At 44.9% G+C, this 26,820-nt stretch overlaps 1 protein-coding gene across 1 annotated transcript; it reads left to right on the top strand.

The window, feature by feature from the left end:
• The first annotated feature begins 3,035 nt into the window (after positions 1-3,035).
• Positions 3,036-6,036, top strand: FFAR2 (free fatty acid receptor 2). Its single transcript, XM_020871824.2, has 2 exons — positions 3,036-3,625; positions 4,174-6,036. The coding sequence occupies exon 2, from the start codon at positions 4,181-4,183 to the stop codon at positions 5,168-5,170; it is 990 nt and encodes a 329-aa protein (XP_020727483.2). The 5' UTR covers positions 3,036-3,625; positions 4,174-4,180; the 3' UTR covers positions 5,171-6,036.
• Positions 6,037-26,820: the final 20,784 nt, after the last annotated feature.

The following is a 26,820-nucleotide window of genomic DNA, read 5'->3' as shown; positions in this document are numbered from 1 at the left end:
CAGCACCTGTTTTCCACTAAATTTCCACTGTGCAATTAAATCCAGATCCTTGTGAACATTTATAGGAAATCATAAAAGTAAAACGACACGAATAAATTTGATAGCAAGCAACAGAGAAACTCTGTTCCTTAGTTCCGTAGGTAATCTGGGTAATGCATGTGTGTGTCTGGGAAAGAATTAAATGAAAAGATAGAACTCCTCGGTTCTAGAGGAGAGGAGAACTGAAGAGAAAGAGAAGCTAAACATTAAGATACTTAGGACGATTTGAGAGAGTAGCACTGACATATATACACTACCATGTGTAAAACAGATAGCTAGTTGGAAGTGGCTGTACAGCACAGGGAGTTTAGCTCGGTGCTCAACGGTGACCTAGAGGGGTGAGTTGGGTGTGGTGGTGGGAGGGGACCTCAAGAGGGAGGGGATATATGCATATACACAGCTGATTCACATTGTGGTGCAGCAGAAATTAACACAATATTGTAAAGCAATTATTAGTCACTGAGTTCAGTCGCTCAGTCATGTCTGGCTCTTTGTGACCCCATGGACTGCAGCACGCCAGGCCTCCCTGTCCAACACCAACTCCCATAGCTTGCTCAAACTCATATCCATTGAGTCAGTGATGCCATCCAACCATCTCATCCTCTGTCGTCCCCTTCCCCTCCTGCCTTCAATCTTCCCCAGCATCAGGGTCTTTTCCAGTGAGTCAGTTCTTCACATCAGGTGGCCAAAGTATTAGAGTTTCAGCTTCAGCATCAGTCCTTCCAATGAATATTTAGGACTGGTTTCCTTTAGGGTTGACTGGTTGGATCTCCTTGAAGTTCAAGGGACTCTCAAGAGTCTTCTCCAACACCACAGTTCAAAAGCATCAATTCTTTGGTGCTCAGCTTTCTTTATGGTCCAACTCTCACATCCATCTATGACTACTGGAAACACCATAGCTTTGACTAGACGGACCTTTGTTGGCAAAGTAACATCTCCGCTTTTTAATATGCTGTGTAGGTTGGTCATAGCTTTTCTTCCAAGGAGCAAGCGTCTTTTAATCTCATGGCTGCAGTCACCGTCTACAGTGATTTTGGAGCCCCCCCAAATAAAAGTCTCTCACTGTTTCAATTGTTTCTCCATATATTTGCCATGAAGTGATGGGACCAGATGCCATGATCTTAGTTTTCTGAATGTTGACTTTTAAGTCAACTTTTTTACTCTCCTCTTTCACTTTCATCAAGAAAGGAAGTTCCTCTTCCCTTTCCGCCATAAGGGTGATGTCATCTGTGTATCTGAGGTTATTGATATTTCTCCCGGAAATCTTGATTCCAGCTTGTGCTTCATCCAACCTGGCATTTCACATGATGTATTCTGCATATAAGTTAAATAAGCAGGGTGACAATATAGAGCCTTGACGTACTCCTTTCCTAATTTGGAACCAGTCTGTTGTTCCATGTCCAGTTCTAACTGTTGTTTGTTGACCTGCATACAGATTTCTCAGGAGGCAGGTAAGGTGGTCTGGTATTCTCATCTCTTGAAGAATTTTCCACAGTTTGCTGTGATCCACACAGTCAAAGGCTTTGGTGTAATCAATAAAGCAGAGGTAGATGTTTTTCTGGAACTCTCTTGCTTTGTCAATGATAACTATACTCCAATTTAAAAAGATTAATATATTTTTTTTTAAAATATCTGGACCCTGGAGTTCTAGGCCACAAAACTAATGACTAAATAAGGAGTAAGTGCAAGCCCTAAGGAAAGAACGGAGATTCTCTGAGCAGGCATAAGGCCACAGGTGGGAAACCAGAGACCTGTTACCTGGGTCAAGAGAAAACACATTCTGATTATCTTTGTTTCCTCAGGTGTGTGTTTCAGAAGGCCTTTGAGGAGCTTCCAAGCCAGAGCTATATAAGTCAGAGAGGGAGAAATAGTGAGAAAGCAACACGGGTGGCTAGGAGGTTGGGTGAGACCGCAGGAATAGGAACTATACAGGGGAAGGGAATGCAGCCTGAACACCAGTCCCCAAGGAAGGGCCGTGCAGGCGTACAGAGTTCCCTGAATTCCTGCTGCTTTCCCAAGTCAGACGGCATGTCTGTGCCCTCAGCCTCCAGATAGTCTACCAGGCGGCTCAGTCTCCAGGAAGCTGTCCAGACGGCTTGGGAGGAGGGACCATGCCACGTCCGCCTACGGGCATCCAGTACGTGTAAAGCACTGGCTTGTATCCTTTATCTACGCTGCCTTGGGGACCCCTCACAGAAGCCCATCCTCGCTCGACTCTCAAGGAAACTAAAGTTCAGAAAATTGATCTACCTCAAGGTCACAACTAAGGGACTTGGATTTGCACCCACATCTTGATTTGGGGCTTGCCTGGTGGCTCAGCTAGTAAAGAATCTGCCTGCAATGCAGGAAACCTGGGTTCGATCCCTGGGTTGGAAAGAAACCCTGGAGAAGAAAATGGCAACCCACTCCCATTTTCTGGCCTAAAGAATTCCATGGACAGAGTAGTCTGGCAGGCTACAGTCCATGGGGACTCAAAGAGTCGAGACATGACTGAGTGCATTTCACTTCACTTCACTGCATGATTTTAAATCCCACACTGTTTCCACCCCAACAAGACATAGGCTAGGAGAAAGTGATCAGTTTCAACTGGGAAGACTAAAGAAACTTGTTGGGGGCAGAGGGCAGGAAACTCTACAGAAAGAGGAAAATTGAAGAAAAGGAAGCATAAAACTCTTTTAGGAGACTGAGTAGATTTACAGAAGAAATCACCTAGAAAAGAGAAGATGATGAGATAATCTGACTTGGGAAATGAGGGGCAAAATGCCTGGGATTGAAAAAAAATTCAGGAACTGAGGACAGAAAATCTGGGTTTGGAAATCAGAGTGAGGATCTCTGGATGGGTGGTGGGGAATAAAGATGCTCACATCCTTTCCTTTGGGTTCGAGAGGAGACAGCCCTCAATTACTGAGCTTCCCCTCTTTGGTCACATGACCATTGCTGGTACAAAAGCTTTCTACCAGCCAAGTTTCTTACCACTTTTTGCTGTGTGAAATAGGTGGCAGCCGTGGCTAATGCTCTGTTCCTCTTTCCCAGAAGCTTTCAGACTCTCCTTCAAGACTAATCTCAAGAAGCCATTATCCCGAAGGAAGACAAGGCAAGGCAGCTTGCTTAATGCTTGCACTCTGGGAAGTGATGCCAGGATCAGAAACGGAGGGGGAAGCCTTGGGGCTGGCTGGAGGAAATTGACTGTGAGAGGATCAAAACCAGAAACAGCAGCCAATGGGGGCAAGAAATTGTGGAGCAGACGCTAACCCTGGAGAGAGGATGGAGGGGCCAGACAGTGTGCCGGCAGTGAGGCTGACAAACCAACGGAAACTGTTACCCCATTAAGAAGAGTTGTTCTGCTTATTGTCAAATCACCCAGCTCAGGAGCAGTGACAGCCCGTGTGCTTTTCTGAATATTCTCTGAAGTCTCTTGGGGGACAAGCCCCATAGGATATTGTGGGCTCACCCCTTCTCCCCGTGCCCCCTCCCTGCACTTCTTCAGCTTCCTCTTTGCAATCTAGTCCCCCCATCCGAATCCGTATTGGACTGGGGAGGGAGAGGTGGAGAAGAATTTGTGTTCTGCAAAAGGAGAGGAAAACAGGTAAGGGGGTGGATGGGGGGCTGGGCACCTGCTTCCTGGGCCAGTGGCAGGGTCCTGAGGAGGAAACAGCCCTAGGTCGCGAGGCCTGGGTTTTCAGAGTCCGAGTTCTCCTGAGAGAAGTCTTCCAATACCCTCCTTCCTGGGGTAAGGCTTGCCTTTTCTCTCTGCAGGTCTCTGACTGGGGAAAGGACTTGAGGAAAGTTGCAGACTGCTAACAGTAACTCCCTGTGTCTGGGAGGAGAGAAGGAGACAGGCTGGGAGAACCACAGGGGGAATTCCCTTGAGCAGCCAAGGATTGGTCTCCCCCAGAGACACATGATGGCAAACGTAGTAACTACTGCTTAATATCCCGCCCCAAGCAGAGTCAATAATTGCTCTGGGCAGTTCTGGCAGGTGGTGTGAACAAGCAGTGGTGGGGGCAGAAAGCCCTGGCCTGGGAAAGGGAGCGTGCCTGGGAGGATGTCCACAAACTGAACCAGACCAGGGTCTGCAGTCTGTGAGCCGGTCCACCTGACCTTGCCCCGTGCCCCTTTTTCATCTTCTTCCAGGACAGCCATGCCAAACTTGGACAACTCCTTGATCCTCACGGCCTACATTATTATCTTGCTCACCGGTCTCCCTGCCAACCTCCTGGCGCTGCGGGCCTTCCTGCGGCGCGTGCGCCAGCCCCACCCCGCACCCGTCCACATCCTCCTGCTCAACCTGACGCTGGCCGACCTCCTGCTGCTGCTGCTGCTGCCCTTCAAGATCATCGAGGCCGCGTCTGACTTCCGCTGGGAGCTGTCTGATCTAGCCTGTGCCCTCATGGGTTTCGGCTTCTACAGCAGCATCTACTGCAGCACGTGGCTACTGGCGGGCATCAGCATCGAGCGCTACCTGGGAGTGGCTTTCCCCGTGCAGTACAAGCTGTCCCGCCGGCCCATGTATGGAGTGATCGCCGCTCTGATCGCCTGGGTCATGTCCTTTGGTCACGGCACCGTGGTGATCATCGTTCAGTACCTGAATTCAACCCAGAGGGCCACAAAGGAGAATGAGACCACCTGCTATGAGAACTTCACCCAAGAGCAGCTGAGAATATTGCTTCCCATTCGGCTGGAGCTGTGCCTCCTCCTCTTCTTCATCCCTATGGTGATCACCACCTTCTGCTACTCGCGCTTCGTGTGGATCATGCTCACCCAGCCCCACGTGGGGGCTCAGAAGCGGCGCCGAGCCGTGGGGCTGGCCATCGTGTCGCTCCTTAATTTCCTGCTGTGCTTTGGGCCCTATAACATATCCCACCTGGTGGGGTTCCACATGAAGGCAAGCCCCAAGTGGCGGAGGGAAGCTGTGGTGTTTGGTAGCCTCAATGCCGGTCTGGACCCCTTGCTTTTCTATTTCTCTTCTTCAGTCGTTCGCAGGTCCTTTGGGAAAGGGCTGCAGGCACTGCACCGTCGGGGCTCCTCCCTGCTGGGACGCAGAGGCAAAGAAACAGCGGAGGCAGCGAATGAGGACCGGGGCGTGAGTCAAACAGAGGGTGTGCCGAGTTCAGACTTCACCACGGACTAGGGATGTTCTGGACCTTCGGAGGAACTCTGAGTTTCCTACTTGAGCAGGCTTGCAGAGGGAGAACACGGGTTCCTGGCCCTGATTCAGAGACCGTCCCCGCCCCAGACCCAATCCACTCCTGGGGACTGTAAAAATCTCTCTCATCAGCTCCATATCCCTTCCTGACTGAATTTCCTTCCCAAAGGAGCATAGCCCCAGGACTAAAGAAGAAACAGTTGGGCACAGAAGATCAGACCAGAGTTTCTGAAGCAATGTAGCTAATACAGATTCCAGCAGTCCTTGTGAGGTGGTTAGTAGCTGAAGCTAAGGCAATCTTGCTACCAGCTTTGAAACAACACCTACACACTGGTCTAGTTGGTGATGCTGGAAAGAAGCCCATGGAAAAGATGGAGGAGAAATACTAAACGAGGTCAAAGAAGATGTAGAAAGGTTCTGAACCAAGGGGACTAGAAGGGAGGACAGGGATTTAGACCTTTAATGACTGAGGTGTGGACAACATCCATCTGACCTGCTGCTTTGTAAGTATGATCCTGTCTTCATGTGTGTACCTGTCTCCCCCAATAAACTGGGAGCCACCTGAGGTCTGGGTAGGTATTCTCCCTCCATGGTGCTCCGGGCAGGTCAGAACCCAGCTTGGTACCCGTCAGTTAGAACTCAACTCTGACTAGCACAGGAAAAGACAATCTGGTCTGGGAGATTAAAAATAAAGATTAGAGACTTTCCTGGTGGCCCAATGGGGAAGATTCCATGCTTTCACTGCAGGGGGCACAGGTTCAATCCCTGGTCAGGGATCTAGGATCCTCCATGCCACAAGGCATGGACAGAAAAAAAAAAATGAATGAAAATAAAGATTATAAAACTCTGAAGAGAGTGTCCACAATTTTTGTGACATTTCTGCAAGCACAAAGAGGGCAAAAATGGGATGGAGAATTAGACTCTGTGGTAGTGGGAGGGTGCTGCCTCTGAAACCACAGAAATCTGTTAATTTAAAGATGTCATCAGAGTGTAGTGAGTAAGCAGAGTAAGTATGGATGCATTCCTGCCTAGACTGATGAATAGAGATTGGATTCAGAAAGAGGACTGGGGTGAGTTCCAGCTCAAAGTTATCAGTTTATCTCAGAGGCTTTAAACATGTTATCCTTCTGCTTAGAAACCTGCAATGTTTTCCTTTCATCCAAAGTTTTCCTCCCAAGAATTCACATCTCATCACCCTACACTTGCCCTGTATCCTCTCTCCCTTCCCAGCTCCACCTGCCTCATTCATTTCTCTGCAAGAAAGGATCCCCAGACTGTGCTCCCGGGTTAATGGTCCCTCCAGCACCTAGTGGTCCGCAACAGAGGCTCCACAACAGAGGGCTTCCCTGGTGGCTCAGTGGGTAAAGAACCCACCTGCCAATGTAGGAGCTGCAGGAGACATGGGTTCAATCCCTGGGTTGGGAAGATCCCTTGGAGAAGGGAATGGTAACCCATTCCAGTATTTTTACCTGGAGAATCCCATGGTCAGAAGAGCCTGGTGGGCTACAGCCCACAGGGTCGCAAAAAGTTGGACACGATCGAAGCAACTTAGCATGCATGCATTCCACATCAGAATAACATGTAGAGGTATAAAAATTCTACAAATAGCCACCTCACATCTACTTACCTGGAATTGCTAGGGGTGGAGCCCCAGCAGGTGAGCTTTTAAAAGCTTCCCAGGTGATCATGAAAGGCAGCTCAGGTCAGGACCCACACTGCTCAGGGTCCCAAGAAATTATTCTTCAGAGACCTTTTCCTGCTTGTAAGTCCTCTTTTCCTCAAACCTGTACCATGCCATCTTCTGATTGCTTGCTTTTCCCTCTCTTGTGAGACACCACTCAAGATGTACTTTCTCCAGAGAGACTTCCCTTATTACTCCCACTCAACTGAGAACTCGTTTTCCACTTTTCTTCAAGGCAATACCGGACTGGTGTCATAAGAGCAATGATTTCACTGTTGATTCTGCTTAGTAGTTAGATGACCCTGAGCAAGTCATAACCTCCAAGCCACTGTTTCCAAATCATACTAATGAGGATACCATATGCCTCTCAGGGTGAGTCTGAGGATTCAAGTGAGACTGCACAGATAGAACTACTGAGAAACTGAGTGTTAATTAACTCTAAGATATCAAACCGGGGGACTTTCACAGATTTGTGATACAGTGGTCCAGAATCCGCCTTCCAATGCAGGGGACACGGGTTTGATCCCTGGTCAGGGAATTAAGATCCCACATGCCCTGGGGCAACTAAGCCTGAGCACTGCAAAGAAGACCCAGTGCAGCCAAAATTAAATAAATAAATATAAAACTTAAAAAATAAGATATCAATGAAAAGAAGCATAGTAAGTAGAACATTTAAAGTTACAGAAATAATATATTATATACTCAACTATGTAGGGTGGTTTGACAGTAACATGTCACAAAAAATTCTTGGATTTTCAGCTGACTATAAGCTTACTATTCATATGTGATACAGTATACCTTCCAAAAAAAATAGAAAGCTGATTTGATTTTGGATGGCATTAAAAGAAATTGAGTCTAAATAAGTTGGTGATAATCCCACTTTACTGAGGTCTAATCGGCAGCATGTCCAGTACTAAGCAGTGCATTTTTTAAAAGGACATTAACCCAAGGAATCGAGCCCAGAAAAACTAACTATAGTGCTTTGGAGATTTAAAGCATAATAATAACACACATTAAATGCCAGACACTGTTCTAGAGAAGGAGCCTGAGACAATTAAGGGAACTTTCCACGGTCAGTATTAAAAGGGAATTTGAATCCAGGTCTTCCCAACTCCAAAGAACCTGCTTTTTTTCACTGACATGTGACAAGCAAGTAAGAGAATGCTGAATATGTGACTGGGACAAGATAAAGTTCATTTTATGGAGGATGGATTTTCTGTAGCCCTGCAGAGAACAAAGATCATGGGCAAAAGAGGCAGAGAGCTACATCTTAAACAGTCAGGGCTCAGCAAGGTAATCACTCCCAAGTCTCCAGGAATTTTGAAATAGAAGACACTCATCTTAGATATGGAGCAAACTTCCATATCCGATAAGGACTGAACCAGTTAATTGCCAGACTCCTTCCAACTCAGAGATTCCCAGGGTTTTAGGGCCATGGCTGCTCTTGCTGAAACGTGCAAGAAAATTTATAGATTTCTGAGCCTGAAGGGTGAAATTTTAGCTACTCGCTGACAAGCATTTGATCTCCATCAAGTCACTTCATATATAGTCCATATCTTTACTGAGAAATTGCTATCATTTGCTTACCAAATATGTACTGATTTTTAACCTACTTATATATCTATTGTAAGCCAGATACTTTGCTAGGACTGGGGTGCAGAGTGTATAAGAGACAAGGTACTTACCTTCTTGGAGCTTCCATTCTAGTGGGAAAAAATAGTTAATAAGCAAGTAAACAAACAATAAGGTAATTTCAGAATGTGGCAAATGGTTTTTACAAATGGGCCAAAACAGAGATATGGGAGAAAGTATACTGAGGGATTGAGAGGGTTTAGAAGATTCTTCAGATCCAGTGATGGTCAGGTGAGACCTGAACAAGAAGGAGTTATCATACATAGGCCCATGGGAAGAGCATTCTAGAAATAGGAACCCCTGGTGCAAAAGGCCTAAGGAGGGAGAAAACCTAAGCTTCTCAGGGGCACAGAGATGATGCCCCCATCTCAGTGCAGGGACAGAGCAGTGGTCTGCAGACTCAGGCATGTTTTAGAAACCCCAGGAGAGTTTGCTGAAGCATAGCTTAGTCTTCCCTCCCCACAGCTTCCAAATCAGTAGGTCTGGCACAAGAGTCTGGATTTCTAACAGCCGCAAATGATGCTGATGCTGGTGTTTCAGGGACCACACTTAGAGAACCACTGGGCTGGAATCTTGTGAAATGGGGAGAGGGAGAAAGAGGAAGTCAAGGAAATGAGCAGGGGCCAGACAATGCAACGTGAATGCATGAATTTATTGCAAGAATCTTTGAAGTCATTCTAAAGTTTGAAGCAAGAGGGTGAAATCATCTGATTTCTATTTTCAGATGATAGATGTGGTATCTGGGCTTACCACTGAAGGGAGACGGTTGTTAGGATCAAGGAGATAATATGCACAACAGAGTTAAGAACAATGAAGTAGCAAACACGAGGGATTTTCATCAGGCTGGGAGCTCCGTGAAAGTGAGGCGGTTTCCTTTTTCATCAGAACTGGCCTCTCAAGAACCAAACAGCCAGGAGGAGGCCTTATAAGTTATCACGCATCTACTTGATAAATAGGTGACCGATGCAATGGACCTGAGTTTGAGCAAGCTCCAGGAGACGGTGAAAGACAGGGAAGCCTAGCATGCTGCAGTCCATGGGGTCATAAAGAGTCGGACACGACTGAGCAACTGAACAGCATATGTAAGCTGGTTCTTCGGATGAGAGTGCAGGGGGAGGGGAGTGGGAGCGGGGTGGGGGAGCAGGGTAGAGGGGTAATGGTGGGACAAGGGATGGAGGGTAGCAAGGGCCCTGATTTGCAGCACTTGCCAATTTCTGTGGCCACACAGTCCCTCCAGGGCCAGTTTCTACACTGAACATAGGTTTGGCAATCCATGCTAAAAATCAGCTCTTGCAAACCAGCTCTTGCAAACCAGCTCAAGCACATTACTACATGCACTGCACAGCACATAAGCTCAACTGGCAGATTGGTCACATCCTACTTGAGGAAACTTTCTCTCCCTGGTTACAGGGAGCACCAGGCTCGGGCACAGGACTTTCAACACAATAAACACTAGCTAAATGTGCCTGACTGGGCCAGTTCCAAGAGAATCCGGGTAGCGGGTTAGCTGTGGGACTCCTCTGAATTCCCTGCAGGATGACAGATGGGTAAACGGAAATATTAGTGCCTGGTTAATGAATAACACAGACAGCAGCCTAGAGCCGCTACCAGGAAACAGGGGTGGAGGGAGATATCTGAGCCTGATCTGCGGGCCTGACCAGCAGGAAAGGGGAACCTGGCATTGACTATTTCACTTCCCCTTTCTGGAAAAGATACTTCTGTGCCCCTTTCTCAGAAATTCTCACTGACCATACATATGGTATGGTTTGTGGGGGGCACTGTGGTGGGAGAAGGCAGACGTGGGTAGGCCCGGAGAGGGTCTAAGGGAAGACACACAGCCAAGATTCCAACTCCGTTTCCTTTAACTTCCCTGCTCCTTCCCTCCAGATTTCTATTGGTTCTGTCACTCTCTCTTTTTTTCAACTTTCTCTGCCTCCTATGGTTACATATTAATACTTTTGCCCTATTTTTTTCCTTTTCATTATTTTTCTCTAATCACAGGAAATGAGGACATTTCTCATCTACAAGTTGCACATTCAACCAGGAAACTGGGCCAAAGATCACTAAGCCTTCAGATTCAGTAGTCCAGTAACCTACTTGGCAGAGTTTTGAAGGTGTGATAAGGGAGAAGATGTGAAGTGGTGGGGGTGGGGAGCCAAGGCTGCAGCTAGCTGTCCACCAACAGCTTACTCAAGGAGGGGCTCTTTTCTAACCTCAGGCTCCCTCTCCCCAATCATTGTCCCCTGCCATCTGTCAGCCGTAGCCTCAAGGAAACAGTGTTAGGGAAGTAAACATACTGCTCCCAAATCTAGATGTTTTAATCATGTACAGCAGTCTCAAGTTTCTAAAGTGCCATATCAGGACTTCTCTGGTGGTTCAGTGGATAAGAATCCACCTGTCAATGCAGGGGACATGAGTTCGATCCCTGGTCCGGGACAATCCCACATGCCTCGGAGCCTGTGAGCCACAACTACTGAGCCAGAGTGCTTCTACTACTGAAGTCAGTGTGCCTAGAGCCTGTGCTCTGCAACAAGAGTTCAGTTCAGTTCCGTCACTCAGTCATCTCCAACTCTTTGCGACCCCGTGGACTGCAGCATGCCAGGCCTCCCTGTCCATCACCAACTCCCGGAGTTTACTCAAACGCATGTCCATTGAATCAGTGATGCCATCCAACCATCTCATCCTCTGTTGTCCCCTTCTCCTCCCACCTTCAATCTTTCCCAGCATCAGAGTCTTTTCCAATGAGTCAGTTCTTCACATCAGGTAGCCAAAGTATTGGAATTTCAGCTTCAGCATCAGTGCTTCCAACGAATATTCAGGACTGATTTCCTTTAGGATGGACTGGTTGGATCTCCTAGCTGTCCAAGGGACTCTCGAGAGTCTTCTCCAACACCACAGTTCAAAAGCATCAATTCTTCAGCGCTCCACTTTCTTTATAGTCCAACTCTCACATCCATTCATGACCACCGGAAAAACCATAGCCTTGACTAGATGGACCTATGTTGGCAAAGTAATGTCTTTCTTTTTAATATGCTGTCTAGGTTGGTCATAATTTTTCTTCCAAGGAGCAAGCATCTTTTAATTTCATGGCTGCAATCACCATCTGCGGTGATTTTGCAGCCCCCCAAAAAATAAAGTTGATCACTGTTTCCCCATCTATTTGCCATGAAGTGATGGGACCAGATGCCATGATCTTAGTTTTCTGAATGTTGAGCTTTAAGCCAACTTTTTCACTCTCCTCTTTCACTTTCACCAAGAGGCTCTTTAGTTCCTCTTCACTTTCTGCCATAAGGGTGGTGTCATCTGCATATCTGAGCTTATTGATATTTCTCCTGGCAATCTTGATTCCAGCTTGTGCTTCATCCAGTCCAGCATTTCTCATGATGTACTCTGCATATAAGTTAAATAGAAGCCACTGCAAAGAGAAGCCTGTGCACCACAAGAAAGAGTAGCCCCCACTCGCCACAACTAGAGAAGGCCCCCGCAGCAACAAATGCTCAGTGCAACCAAAAGTTAATTAATTTTAAAAAAGACTAACTCACTTAAAAAAAATAAAATGCCACATCAGACTCACATCATCACACATAAGCATCCATTCATCCATGAAAGTTTGTGGAGGCCTATGGTACATTAGGGGGCTTCCCTGGTGGCTCAGAGGTTAAAGCGTCTGCCTGCAATGCGGGAGACCTGGGTTCAATCCCTGGGTCGGGAATATCCCCTGGAAAAGGAAATGGCTACCCACTCAAGTATTCTTGCCTGGAGAATCCCACGGACGGAGGAGCCTGGTGGGCTACAGTCCACGGGGTCACAAAGAGTCGGACATGACTGAGCGACTTCACTTCACTTCACTTCATGGTACATTAGGCCCTGTTCTAGGTGTAAAGACACAGCAGTGCCCAAGGACAAGACCCCTGCTCTCAGAAGTTCACATCTCGGGGAGAGGCAGACAAGGGGACGATAAACAGACCCTCTGAAGCAGTGTTAAGGGCTCTGAAGATAGTAAGACAGAGCCAGGGTAGGGGATGACTTTGAGGAATGAATGAGTGGCTTGGGAAGGCCACTGGAAAGTGCCCTTTGAGCTGTGACCAGAATGACAAGAAGAAATTATGCAAGCCAAGAACTGGGGAGAAAACGTTCCAAGCAAATGGTTCAAGGCAGGTACAAGGCTGGATCAGGCTGAATTTGCCCAAGGAACAGAATGGCCAGGGTGACTGGACTTGAGTGATAGTTGGAAGACAGGCAAGGAATAGATCATAAGGGGCCTCAAAGTTTTTGATAGGAAGCACAGCGCATTCTCTACTCCCTGCTTAACAACACGGAAAACTGAGGGTAGAGCTATCAAGTGACATGCCCCAGTTCCCATCAAGACAGTTTTCTGAGCCCTGGTGCAGACCCTAGATTCCCTCTCAAAGCTAGATGTGCTCACTGGCTCTGTCAGTCAGTTACCTCTTTGCAGGAGAGAAAAGGTAGCAGGAAGCATGATTCATGAGGTACGCACTAGTTTGGTACAGAACGCTGGAGGTGGACGGAGATGTAGACTGACTGCCTAGGCTACCAAGAAAGAAAGGAAGCAGGGGCGGGACAAGACACCTGAGCACCCGGGGCAGAGACCAGCGTGGAAAGCAAGATTCTGGGAAGGAGTTGTGGCTGGGGGAAGGAAGGATGCCTGAGCTCTGGGACAGCCTGGGTGGAAGGTAGAGGCAGTAACCAGCACCATCTCAGGCCAGTAAAACAGAAATAGCAATGTGAGGACGAGTCATGGAACCTGGAGTAATTTTTGAAAGCTCCCACTGGAATAACCAGCAGGGTTTCCAGGGAAGCAACAGTCACAGTAAATGGGGCTGTATCCTGACTTACACTGTGCGACTCAACTTCTCTGTACTTTAGTTTTCTGATTAAAAAAAAATGTGACTAACACAGTTTCATGCTATTATGAGGATTAAGTCAGTTTAATACCATACATACAAAACACTCAGAAGAGTATCTTGTACCCTGTAGATATTTATACAAGGCGAGCTTTAAAAATATAATTGTTTTTCTGCATTGTTGTCATTGTTCAGTCGCTCAGTCATTTCCAACTCTTTGCAGCCCCATGGACTGCAGCACGCCAGGTTTCCCTGTCCTTCACCATCCCCCAGAGCTTGCTCAAACTCACGTCCATTGAGTTGGTGATGCCATCCAACCATCTCGTCCTCTATCATCCCCTTCTCTTCCTGCCTTCAGTCTTTCCCAGCATCAGGGTTTTTCTGCATGGAGCCCTCCAAATGCTTCTCATGCATGGCTCTCAGAATAAAACTCAAGGTCTCCCTGGGCCAGCAAAGCCCTGCATGATCTGACATTTGCCCATCTGCCAAAGCTCGTCTCTCTCTCACCCCCGCCTGACACCCCATCCTTCTCACTTCATTTTTCCTTTATGCAAATTCCAACGTGCTAAGATCTTGCTTTCTGATTCTTTGCACTTAAGGACATTTACCCTTTCCTGGAGGCAACTGCTTTCACCTTTTTTCCATTGAATATTTATCCCTTGTGTCTATAAGGAATTTGCTTATTTTACTATTCTCTCTCATTTTTCAGTATCAGCTTTTATCTGCTAATTCCCCCAATGTCAGATGTGGATTTGGCTCTCCCCAGTACAAAAACATACTTCCTACTCTTCATATTCATAGTATACTTACAACATAATCATATTAGAACAACACTCAATGCTTATGTTATTGTGACTATGTAAATAATGGGACTCTATAGAAAACTATGATTACTTCTATACCCTGCACAACCTTCGCCCCACCCAGAATTAATAGTTAACTTATTTTTCATTTCCTTAGCTTTTTACATATTTATCATTGATTTCACCCAAACTGTTCGCCAATTGTCTTATCTCCAATTGTCTTAATCCCTTCAGAGTTCTTAGCAGGAGACAGATTCGTCTTCTTGAGATCTCTCCAAGAACTTTCTGATCTGTTCCAGTCTGGACTGGTGGTGGTTTATGCCAGCTGAGTTGTAGACATTTTTAAACTGAGAGGGTTTTTTTGCCACTCTGCTCTTGTTTCTCTTTCTTGGTTTATGTCTTCTCACAGCTTCTCTGTTATTGTGGTTGTTGTTTAGTCATTAAGTCATGTCCAATTCTTTTGTGACTCCAATGGACCATAGCCCACAAGGTTCCTCTGTCCATGGGATTTCCCAGGCAAGACTACTGAAGTGGGTTGCCATTTCCTTCTCCAAAGGATCTTCCTGATCCAGGGATCAAACCCACATCTCCCACATTGGCGGGCAGATTCTTTACCACTGAGCCACCAGGGAAGCCCAGTAACAGCTTCTCTAGAAAATAATAAATGTTTTGAGACTCCACATGTCTGAAAATGTCTTCAGTCTACCTTCGTTCTTCACTAATACAGCTGTATGTGGAATTCTAGATTGAAAACAGTTTTCCTTCAGAACTTTCAAGCCATATTGCCATCTGGCTTCCAGTCTTGTTGAAAATTCCCAAGGCATTCCTATTTCTGATTCCTTGTTTTTGATCTATCTTTTTTTCAGTGGAAGCTTGTAAGTTCCTTTACCTTTCTCACAATTATTCTAAAATTTCACCCACTGCACTAGGCACTTGGTTTCTTTCAAGCTGCAAAATAATATCCTTTGGTATGGGGAAATTCTCTTAAAATGTTTTGTGATTATTTCCTTGCCTTCATTTTCTCTCTTTTCTCTTTCTAGAACTCCTATTATTTGGGGAGGGGGGCGGATTTTGGACCTCTTAGCCTGGCCCACTAATTTTTCCTTCTCCCCCATATTCCTTCATTTTTTTCATCTCTCCATCTTTTTGCCCTACTTTCCATGAGATTTCCTCAAGTTTATCTCTCAGACTTTCTGTTTAACTTTTCCTTTTTGTTATCACTTTTCATATCCAAGGACTCTCTTTTATTCTTGACTTTATTCCTGACTTTTATTCTTGACTGATTACAACAAAGTCCTGGTTGTAATATCCACTCTGATCTCTTTAAGATATTTTCATCTCCCTGTTCCAAGTTGCTTTTTAAAGTGCTGGCCTCAAACTTTTATGTCAGAAGTTGTCATCATGCATCTGGCAATCCTTGATTGTCTGCTCATCTTGAAGAGAAGGAGGGAGACTAATATTTTTTGAGATATAAAAAAAGTATATAAAAATAATATGACATGTTGTCTAGGCAGAAAAGAAAAAGAAAAAAGGTTGCTTTAAATGCAGAAAAGAAAAAAAAATGAATGAAAACATGGCAAAATCTCCATAAGTGTTGAATCTGGGTGATGGATAAGATTCTATTGTACTATTCCCTCTACTTTTGATCATATTTGAAAATATTCACAATAAAAATGTGGTTATTGGCAGAATTAAGTTCCTTGATGTCTTCTGTACTGAGGGCTTCAGATCCTTGCTGGCCATGGGCTGGAGGTCTCTGTCAGTTTCTTACCTCTTTGAAGGACAGCTGGCCTCTACCAGAGCAAGCAAGAAAGCATAAGACGACAAGAAGGAAGCCAGTCTTTTTTATAAACTTGACCTTCAAATTGATCTTCCATCATTTTTTCTCTGCTCATTTTGAAAGGGGAAATAAATTATACAAGAGTGTGAATACAAGGAGGTGGGATCACTGGGGCTGTCTTGGAGGCTGCCTTCCATAGGTACTAGGTAAAGAGTGGAAGCTGTGAACACATGAGTCAGGCTTCACTGGAGGTTGATTCAGCTGGGTCATTTAGTTAGGGAACTTCTGATGTCAATTTCTTCTTAGGCTGATCAAATTTCCCAGGAAAGATTCTTCTAATCTCCTGCCTGGAAGGCGAAAGTTGGATTGCCAGAAATTTAGGATTCAAATAGAAAGACAGGTGAGCGGTCTCAATATGTACCATTCCTTTAATCTCTGATGTACTTCATGTTGCTCCCTCTTCCTACTGTCTCTGATGCCCCACATTCCAAAGACTCTCTGTGCTCCCCTCTCCAAAGAATAAAACTCCACTCTTTCCTTGTGTGGGGTGCAGCTGCCATGCATCAAAAAACTGGGGAAGAGATCTGGGGGTTCTTTTCAAATAAACTTTCAGCTGAGCTTCCTTATGTTAACTTGCCCTTCACCCCCAGAGGCACCTCTTCCCACCAGTTTGTGAGCCTTCCGTGGTCTCGGCAGTAGAAGCTTGGTTGAGTCTTGGCTTTTCCCACTGCTGCTTTGGGATTCAAATTTTCATAGGTCTGACAAATCAGTTACCAGTTACGGGTGGCATTAGTGGTAAAGAATCAGCCTGCCAATGCAGGAGACACAAGAGACTCGGTTTCAGTCCCTGAGTTAGGAAGATTCCCTGGAGGAGGAAATGGCAATCCAGTCCAGTATTCTTGCCTGGAAAATCCCATGGACAGAGGAACCTGGTAGGCTACAGTCCCTGGGGTCGCAAAGAGTTGGACATGACTGAGCACACTGTCATTCATCTGCTTTCCAGCTTCCAAAATTCTGGCAGCATTGCACCCTCCTTTCTTCTCCGTGTTCTCCTAAGTCTAGTGCCTTTCAAAAAGATCTCTTTATTGTCATTATGGTGTGATCTCAGGAGGGAACCGATGGAAACATGGGTATTCAATCTACCATCAGCAAGTATTTCTTTTTATTATTGTTATTTGTTTGTTTACTTGTTTGTTGCCTGTCTTCCCCTCTTGATTGTGGGTTCCAGGATAACTTGTTTTGTTCACCTGTACATCCCCAGCATCCAGAACCATTCTTGACACAGGTGGGTGTTCAATAAATGACTGAATCAATTTGCTGGAGAAGGAAACTTGCTACTTACTCTCAACATGGTGGTAGCAGAGCCTCCAGGTCTCTTGACTTTTTATCATGTGTTCTTCTTGTCACAGGGTGGGTGATTTTGCTGACTAAGGATATGTAACAGATTATAAGGTGCTTTACATGTTACAGAGTGCTTTCAGAATCTTACCTCATTTGATCCCGACACCAGTCCATGAACCAGATAAGAAGCAAATTATTATTGGCCCTAATATGGTTGTGACTCTTGCCGAGAACTACCCTGTGCCAAAGAAATCACCAACCTTGTTCCTGATCTTTTACCCCGTTTTGCTGTCATTGGTCTGGGCTCTCCTGCCATTTTGTTTGCAAATAAGACTCTTAAGGCTTGGCACTTCCCAAGGAAACAGTTCTCAAGAATCCAAAACAAGCTGTTTCACAAAGAGGAAAACAGGTACAGATGTGGGTAAGTAACCCAAGGGCCTTTGAGCTAACAGAATGTCTGAGTTTTGTGACATGGCTGGAGCAGAGAAAGGAGAAAAGTGGGACTATTGGAATTAGTAGAGCATAGAGAAAAGATTGGTACTGGGTGGGAGTGGGGAGTTAGATGCTCAAAGGAGAGAGAAAAAGTCCCAGAATGTAAAAGCAGTATGTGTATGCTGGGAGAGTGGTGGGAAGAGAATCACTATCTACCCATAGACTCTTTAAAAAAGAAAGAAAGAAAGGTGGTGGGAGTGAAAGGAGATGAAAAGAAAAACCATATTACAATGATAAAGCCAGTTACAAAATACCCTAGATAGCCAATTCTATAAAACATGACATCACTATCTTGGGATCTAAGACTGGCTTAATCTCTAGACAGTCTGAATGCTGCCTGAGGCTCCCCAGGGAAAAGTGAAAGCAGAAGCCATGGCTCCCTTCAGGGAGACAAGATGCAACTTCAGACAAGGTCCAAAGGCACAGGTCAGAGAGATAAAAGGCTATGAGGTCTCACAGTTTCCTTGTGTTACTTGCTGTCTTCTCTTGGACTCTGCCTGCCACCTCCTGGGTAGACAAGGTTACTACCTGCCTCCAAAACCTGGGCCAACTCCAGGAGATAGCAGACAGGAGAGCCTGGCTTGCTGCAGTCCTGGCCTCTGTTACTCACATGCAGCCAGGAATCTCTCAGAAGCAGAAACTTAGGGATGAGGAGTTAACAAGGGGTCCACCTCCTTAACACCGCATCAAATCTTGATGAGTTGTGGGCTCAAGACATCTTTTTTTTAAATTATTTTATATTTATTTATTTTGGCTGCACCGGCCCTTCTCTCGCTGCGTGGTGATGCACAGGGGCTACTCTCAGGTTGCAGTGCTCGGGCTTCTCATCGTGGTGGCTTCTCTTGTTGCAGAGCATGGGCTCTTAGGGCGTGGGCTTCAGCAGCTGTGGAGCATGGGCTCAGTGGTTGCAATTCCCGGGGTCGAGAGCATAAGCTCAATTGTTGTGGTGCATGGACTTAGCTGTTTCCCCAGCATGTGGGATCTTCTCAGACCAGAGATCGAACCAGTGTCCAGAGGCTTAACACATCTTACTAAACTACAAAAACAGATGCAGGATCAATTGCACAATGATAGATGGTAACTAGACCTTTGGTGGTGATCACTTTGCTGTGTATACAGATGTCAAATTATAATAGTATACACTGGATATTTATATAATGGTATATACCAATTTTACCTCCTTTAGAGAAGGGAAATTAAAACTTTCTTTTTAAAAAAAATGTTTTATTATTTATTTATTTGACTGTACTGAGTGTGGCATACAAACTCTTAGTTTCAGCATGTGGGATCTAATTCCCTGACCAGGGATCAAAACCTGCAGCCCTTTCATTGGGAGCGCAGAGTCTTAGCCACTGGACCACCAGAGAAGTCTCGGGAAATTAAAAGTGAAGAAGAAAGGAAGGAAGAAACAATTGCAAAAGAGCATTAAAAAAGATAGGAATTAAAGCTCTCCAAAAGCATAAAGAAAACAGTATCATCCATTATGTTATTAATAAAATAAGTGTATATAACAATAGCAGCTAAGTGTCCCAAGACCTTGATACACACTGTGATCTAGCAGTCATAGTGCTAATTCCTCTGCACTCACTCTTTAGCAACTCCTTCCCAAACCACAATGTCAGTACTGCGATGGCTTTCCTTTTTACAAAAAGGGAAACTGGATTTTAGATTGACTGATAAATCACTTGCCCAATATCTCATAGCAAAGTGGCAGAGGTAGGACTAGAACCCAGGTCTGTGTGACTCTGGAGCCTGAACTCTCAGCCATCAAGTTTTATCCTGCCTCTCAAAGAAGAGCAGAACATTTGTGCACACAGGCACAAAAATCTGAAATCAGGAAAGGCTATGCAACAACCAGCAGTGGTTACTTAGGGAGTTGGGGAAGGGTCAGCTTTCATCTGCTACTTTACATAATTCTGTACTGTTTGCATTTTCCCAATGAGCACATGTGTGCTCCCCAAACACACACACAGAAGAAAAGTCAAATTACTCTGGCATTTAGGCCTCGTTTACTGAGCAGTTGCTATGTACTATGTCCCATGCTAAGCACTTCATATTCAAAACTCACCGACTCCTCACAGCTGTGTCTAGAGGGAGGATATTATTGTTAAACCCTCTTACAGATGAAGAACCTGAAGTTCGGAGATATGGATTGATCTTGCAAATGGTGCATAGCAATGCAGGGACTCTGCTCATGTCTGACTGGTTTCAGAGCCTGCTTTTACCTGCTTCGGAGTGCTGATTGAGCAATAATGATCATGATGATAATAACAGCAGTTTAAGTGCTTACCGTAGGCCAGACCTGTGCTTTCTGTTCAAGATCTCATCAAATCTCCATGGCAACCCTCATTTTACATATGGGAAAACTGAGGCTCAGCAGAGAATAAGTCACTTACTTGCCCAGAACCACCCAGCAGAATTGGAACTAGAATCCAAATCATCATACATGGCACCGGCATCCACCCCGTTGCTCAAACCAAAAACTCAGTAGTTATCCTTGACTCCTTCCAGTCTCTCCTTTTTCTCCATGTCTAGTCCATTGGTTCCAGTTGGTTCCAGTTGGTTCCAGCTTCCAAAATACGTACTCACTTCTCACTAACCAGCTACTGCAGCACCAGTGGAAGTTACCTCCATCTCCCATCTGAGCCACCGCAGAAGATTGCTCACTGATCGCTCAAGTCCCATCCCATCCACTCTCCACACTGCAGTCAAAATGTTGTTGCTAAATATCCTCTCATGCATCCTTTCTCAGGATCTTAGAGGAGAAATTAAGCCCTGCAGAGAATGGTATTAGTGAGTGTTTTCTCAGTTTTCCAAAGGATGATACTGGCTAATACCATTCTTTTGTTAATACAATAGGAAATGACCTAATTCACAACACGCAATGGATGCCTTAGAGAGTCAGGGCTTGATTCTCTGCAAGAACTGGGTGGAGGTGGCCACAAAAGTTCCCTGTCACACTTCAATGATCACAGCCTTTGGGGCCCTTGTGACCTGCCAGCCACCACACCTCCACTGTGCAGGCTCATTTTCTACTTTTTCCTGAGCACAAGAGCTTATTTTTGTTCCTTAACTATAGAACCCTCATTCTTATTTCAAGGTTTTTACAGAGTCTGTTCCATCTGCCTGGAACTTCTGCCCCCAGGCCTTTACGGCCAGCTCCTTTGTAAATCATTCTGGTCTCAGCTCAGATGCTACCAACTCATAGAGACTCCCTGACGCCTTAATTAAAGAGACACTGCCAATTCCTGCTGTTCCACTGCCCCATTTTGTTTCTTTTCCAGTGTGTATTTATCATCACCTGAAACTGTCTTCTTCCCGTGTTCACTTACCTATTGAGTGTCTCCCCAGTTAGAGCTGAGCACTCCAGGGCAGTTCTATTTCTTCATGGTTACATACTCAATAACCAAGAGAAAACTTTTCACAGGGAAGCAATATGTTTAAAAGTGTGTTTAGAGAACTTGTAGTCACTCAGTTGTGTCCAACTCCTAGAGACCCCATGGATTGTATCCCACCATAGAATTCTCCAGGCAAGAATACTGGAGTGGGTTGCCATTTCCTTCTCCAGGGGATCTTCCCGACCTAGGAGTTAAATCCAGGTCTCCTGCATTTCAGGCAGATTCTTTACTATCTGAGCCACCAGGGAAGCCCTTAGAAAATTTATCAGACATTTATGGTTTGTCAGTCACTGGGCTAAAAGTTTTGCAATGCTTCCTTCTATCAACTCCAGCACTGTGCAACAGAAATACAATGTAAGCCATTTTTAATTCTTAATAGCCACATTATAAGAAGTAAAAAAAAAAAAATGAAATTAACATTAACAGTATATTTTATTTAACTCAACATGTTCAAAATATATTACCTCAGCATGTTATTGTTTTTAAAACAGAGAAATATTATGGCTTTATTTATTTATTTATTTTTGGTAGTCTTTTTCCATCCTTCCATTCTGCCTTCTGGGTTCTGAAGACCTCAGCTCTTGCCTCAAAATTTGGGGATTCAAAAGTTCACACTTCAGAACTAGGCCTCAGTGTCCCTCAGACTATGTTTCAGCTTTCCTGCATTTTCCATACCTCTCTCAGTGTGCCAATGCCCTTCAAATGAGAAATGGGGATGCAGTCAGAAGCCTAAAAGCAGAAACAGGTGTGGTAAGTGGTCAGCAGTGGGTCTTAACCGGAAGTGGGCTGGAAAGAGCAGAGGAAGGGGCGCCAGAGTCAAGGAGCATGCGCAGGGTAGCTTCCACCGGAAGTACATGAGACGGGAAAGGAAACGCCACACGCAACAGTTGGGGCTGAGGTGTCCTTTTCTTGACGCTTGGCATCCTGACCTGGCCGTGGAGCTGGGGCAGCCAGAAGAGGAGTTAGCATTGGTGTTCGAAGCCAAGTCAGAACTGGACATTGACTTTTCCACTGGGAATAGTAAGAACTGTAAATTTGGGCCCGGAGGGGAGGAGGGTTTATTCCTGGGCAGGTTCTTTGCAGGGAAGGAGCTGGACTGGGCTTCTCTCAGATCAGGAGAGATCTTGGGAGGTTTCTCTGGGGTATGATTGGTTGGTGAGCACTGGTACTCAGTCGTGTCCAACTCTTTGCGACCCTGTGGACTGTAGCCCACCAGGCTCTTCTGTCTGAGGAATTTTCCAGGCAAGAATATTTGAGTAGGTAGCCATTCCCTTCCCCAGGGGATCTTCCCTACCTGGGATCAAACTCGTGTCTCTTGCATCTCCTGCACTGGCAGGCAGATTCTTTACCACTAGCGCCACCTGGGAAGCCCTCCTCTGGGGTGTATTGAAAAATAAATCAAAGCCAAAGTAAAATGTGTTTCCAAAATTGTGCCATGTCATAAAGATTTACATTGAATGAACTATACAATACGAAAATACATCCTGAACAGTATGATAGGCAGACAATTTGATTTATGAGAAATAACAAGGTGGCCTGGTAATGGGACACTGTTTTTAAGTTGTATGGTGAATAGACCTTGGTTTCTTAATCTAGTCAGCCTGTCTCTGTAACTCTGAATAATCTGATTTGGAGGTAATTTAAGGAGTCAAAAGTTCGTTTTCCTGGCTCCTGCTTCCATAGGGGAGGAACCCCAGATGTTCCGTTAGGAATTAATGAGGAAGATTATCCCGAGCATAAGGGGGATCTGTCATAATCAAAAGTCTTGAGGGATCTTTTCCTCAGGTCACCAACTCTAGATGGACGTTGATCCCTGAAAAGAGTATGATGAGGAGTGTTATGTGTAGGAAGAGAGGTTTGTCATGGTGGGGTCTGAGCTGAGGGGGGAGGGAGGTTTCTGGTTGAGATGATCACAGTGACCCATGACAACACATTTTTTAAGGAATGCAGAGAATCATGTGAGAGGCACTGGGGGACTTTTTTTTTTTGGCTGTGCCAAGTCTTAGTTGCCACACTGGCTCTTCAGTCTTCATTATGGCACATGGGATTTTTAGTTGCAGCATGCACAATATTTAGTTGTGTCATGCAAAGTCTTAGTTGTGATATGTAGGATCTAGTTCCCTGACCAGGGATTGAACCTGGGCCCCTTGCATTGGGAGCGTGGAATTGTAACCACTGGACCACGAGGGAAGTCCCGGCACTGGGGATTATTAAGGTGGGTTTCCTCACCTGTTAGAGAAAGAGTGAAAGAATAGTATTTAGGGAAGTTCATGCTGTGGGAGGTGTTGAGGCCTTTACAGTAGGGCCAGGATGGTGTGGGGCCTTGGAGAGGGAGTTCTCAGAAGGAATGTGTGAAGAGAAGTAATTGTTTAGCAGACTCAGAAGGAGGCTTGATTATGCATAATCAGATGAAAGCTTAGGCATGGACAAGAAGACTGGTCCTTCATTCAGTTCACAAGTGTTTATTGAGTACTTTCTCTGTGCCAGGCACTTTGTACAAGGGATACAATGGGAAGCAAAAGAGTTCCTGTCTTCATGGGACTGACCTTCTTTTAGCTCTATCTAAGGAATAGAATATGAGCCACATATGTAATTTAAAAGTTTCCAATAGCCAGACTTTGAAAAAGTAAGACAAGCGAAATAAAAATTAATATATTTTCTGTAACCAAAGATATCAAAAATATTCCAACATATAAAGTCAAAATATTAGTGAAATATTTATATTCTTTTTTCTTTTTTGTAATGTCTTTAAAATTCAATGTATGTGTTTTACATTGCCCCATATCTCAGGACTAGTCACATTTCAAGGGCTCCATAGTCATATGTGGACAGTGGATAGCTGTATTGGAGAGTGCAGTGAGTATTATAAAGATTATAAAAATTAATAGAGATGTTTCTGGTAGTGATAAATGCTATAACAAAATATGTAGCAGAATTGAAAGATCAAAAGGGCATGTGACTCTCTAAGTGAAGTGATCAGACTGGAAAGGTCTCACAGACAGGTGTTATCTCAAGAAAGCTGAATGAAGTGAGGGAGCAAGGGAAGTGGGGAATGAGTCATATGGTAGAGGGAGCAGTTAGGCCAGTCCGGAGGAGCTCCAGAGGGGCTGGGTGGCTGGATCAGAGTGAGAAGGGAAATCGGGGAGGTAGGAGATGAGGCCCCTTGTAAAGTCCATAGGGTTTATTCTGAAATTAATGGGAAATCATTGAAGAGTCAAAATTGGAAAGATGACATGATCTGATTTAACGTAAGAGAAGGAGCTTACAGGGCTCCTGGGAGGTGACTGTGTATCCATGATGATGCAGGGTCTGGTAGGAGGGCAGACGTGATAGCGGTCAACTGCAGTAGGGGGCACTGAGGAACACTACTCCAGGCTCCAGTTTGGGAGACTCGGGTTCATATGAGGAATGGGAGGGGTTTGTTAGTGGGAGAGGACTGGGGGCTTTTTGTTTGGATTGTCATTGGTTTTGGGGAGGAGCACCCAGGAATGTTGTCATAGGTTTATCTGTTGGGTGTCAGGAATTGCAGTGGGAGTCTTAATAGGAGGATAGTTGTCAAGGGTGGCATGTTGTCAAGGGTGGCATGTTCACGTCTCAGAAGCATCTGAAGATATTTCATCTGTCAAAGTTCTTGGACTGCCTCCCACAGTGCCATTGTTGTAGGGGGTTGTAATGAAGGAAACCAGTATGTAAAACCACTGTATTTAGGAGATGGCTTGAGGAGTATGGGGTCAGCCACAGAACTCCTTCATGGCTGAATGGCTTTGGGCAGATTGAAATTAATGTGTCTTTATTGTTGTTTTATAATATTTTATTATGAAGTATCCCAAACATACATAAAAATATGAGAAACTGTACTAACAAAGCCTGATATGCATGTCCCTCAGCTTCATCCATCTTAACCTTTTGAGTTACTTGCTTCAGTCTTGTGGTAATATCTAAAACATTATAGACAGAGTTGAAGCCTGATTGGACCTTTCTTGATCCTATTTTCTTCTATTCCCAGAGGTAACAGAATCCTCAAGTGAGTGAAAATCCTTCCCACCAGTATTAGCACTTTCACCATAAGTAGATGTACCCGTAAACATATAATATTGCTTTGCATGTTTTTAGGCTTTATATTAATGGTTTCATGCTACAGGTATTATTTTGCAACTTGCATTTTTCTTTTTCTTGTCAATATTTATTTAACAAAAGGCTTTATACTTTGATTTTTCCCTTCTGAATTAGTTTCTTTACTTATTTGTATTACCCCTCCCCACGCAAGATGTACACAGTGATAGTTTTTATGGTTAGAACATGTTCCGGATTTTTTTAGACAATAAAGTATCCTCAATCAATGGTCCCTTGTTTGTGTTGCTGAAACTCAGCCTCTGCTCACCAGTGCCAAGTAGAAATGCAGAGACCGAGTTTTGGATGAAGTAGAAAAAAGTAGCTTTTATTGCTTTGCCAGGCAAAGGGGGCCACAGAGGGCTAAAGCCCTGAAGACCATGTGACCCAGCCTGGAGGGGATGCTAAGGAATTTTCTAGTGTTCAGGGAGCAGGGCATGATCAGCTCATGGACTGCTTGAGCTCATTGGTTGACATTAAGGTGAAGTTTCAAGCATCATCAACCTTCTGGTTTCAACCAGTCTAGGGTCTGTGGTCTTGTGGTCAGCAGTTTTCATCTGGAGGGAGTCTGCTTCCTGTAAAAACAATTTAGGAATTTGTGTCAGGCCTTTATCTGTATCTTTCAGGGAACTGGGAGTTGGTAAGTCTGTTATGTGGCAGAGTTACAGTCTAAATTGTTACCAGTTCCCTAGCCCAACAACTGTTCTTTGTTTCTACATCTTCACTTTTCCCAAACATTAACTCTTGCATCAGCATTCTACTTCAAAAGACAAGGATACCAGGGCTTGTGCGCAGTGTCGCTGGGATTGCCTAATATCTTATTTCTTCTCTATTTGGAAAGTTCACCTCAAGAAAGTCTGTTTCTTCTTGAATTCATCTCTAAATGTACATTTACTCCTGACTGACTAGCCCCATGGACTGTGATTCAGCCTCATAAAGTCAATTGGGAAAAAAAAAAGTCAATTGGGTTCCTTATGATTTTCAAATAACATAACATAAGACCATGGCCAAGATCCTAGAAGAGAAATAGCAAAGGTAATACTATAACAAATTTGATCTAGCAGTATGTTTTGGATTTGCATTTGAATGTGAGGATGTCTGGCATTTTGAAAATTAGTGTAGTAATAACAATAAAAAAATTTTCAAATTATAGCTGTTGTATAAGTTTATTATCTTCTAGATCTGCACTGGCCAGTATGGTAGCCCCTACCCCCATGTAGTTCCTGATCATTTGAAATGTGACCAGTGCCACATGTTGAAAAGATAATATTTAGGGGCTTCCCTGGTGGCTCAGTGGTGAAGAATCTGCCTGCCAGTGCAGGATACACAGGTTCGATCCCTGGTTCAGGAAGATTCCACATGCTGCAGAACAGCCAAGCCCATGCACCACAGCTATTTAGTCTGTGCTCAAGAGCCCAGGAACCACAACTACTGAGCCCAGTGAGCCACGACTACTGAAGCCTACACGCCCTAGAGCCTGTGCCCCACAGTAAGAGAAGCCATGAGAAACCCGTGCCCTGTGAGTAGGGAGGA

The sequence above is a fragment of the Odocoileus virginianus genome, chromosome 20 (assembly GCF_023699985.2).
Source record: "Odocoileus virginianus isolate 20LAN1187 ecotype Illinois chromosome 20, Ovbor_1.2, whole genome shotgun sequence".
Taxonomy (NCBI): Eukaryota; Metazoa; Chordata; class Mammalia; order Artiodactyla; family Cervidae; genus Odocoileus; species Odocoileus virginianus.
Note: the sequence above shows the minus strand (reverse complement) of the source record. Positions and strands in the feature narration are given on the sequence as shown.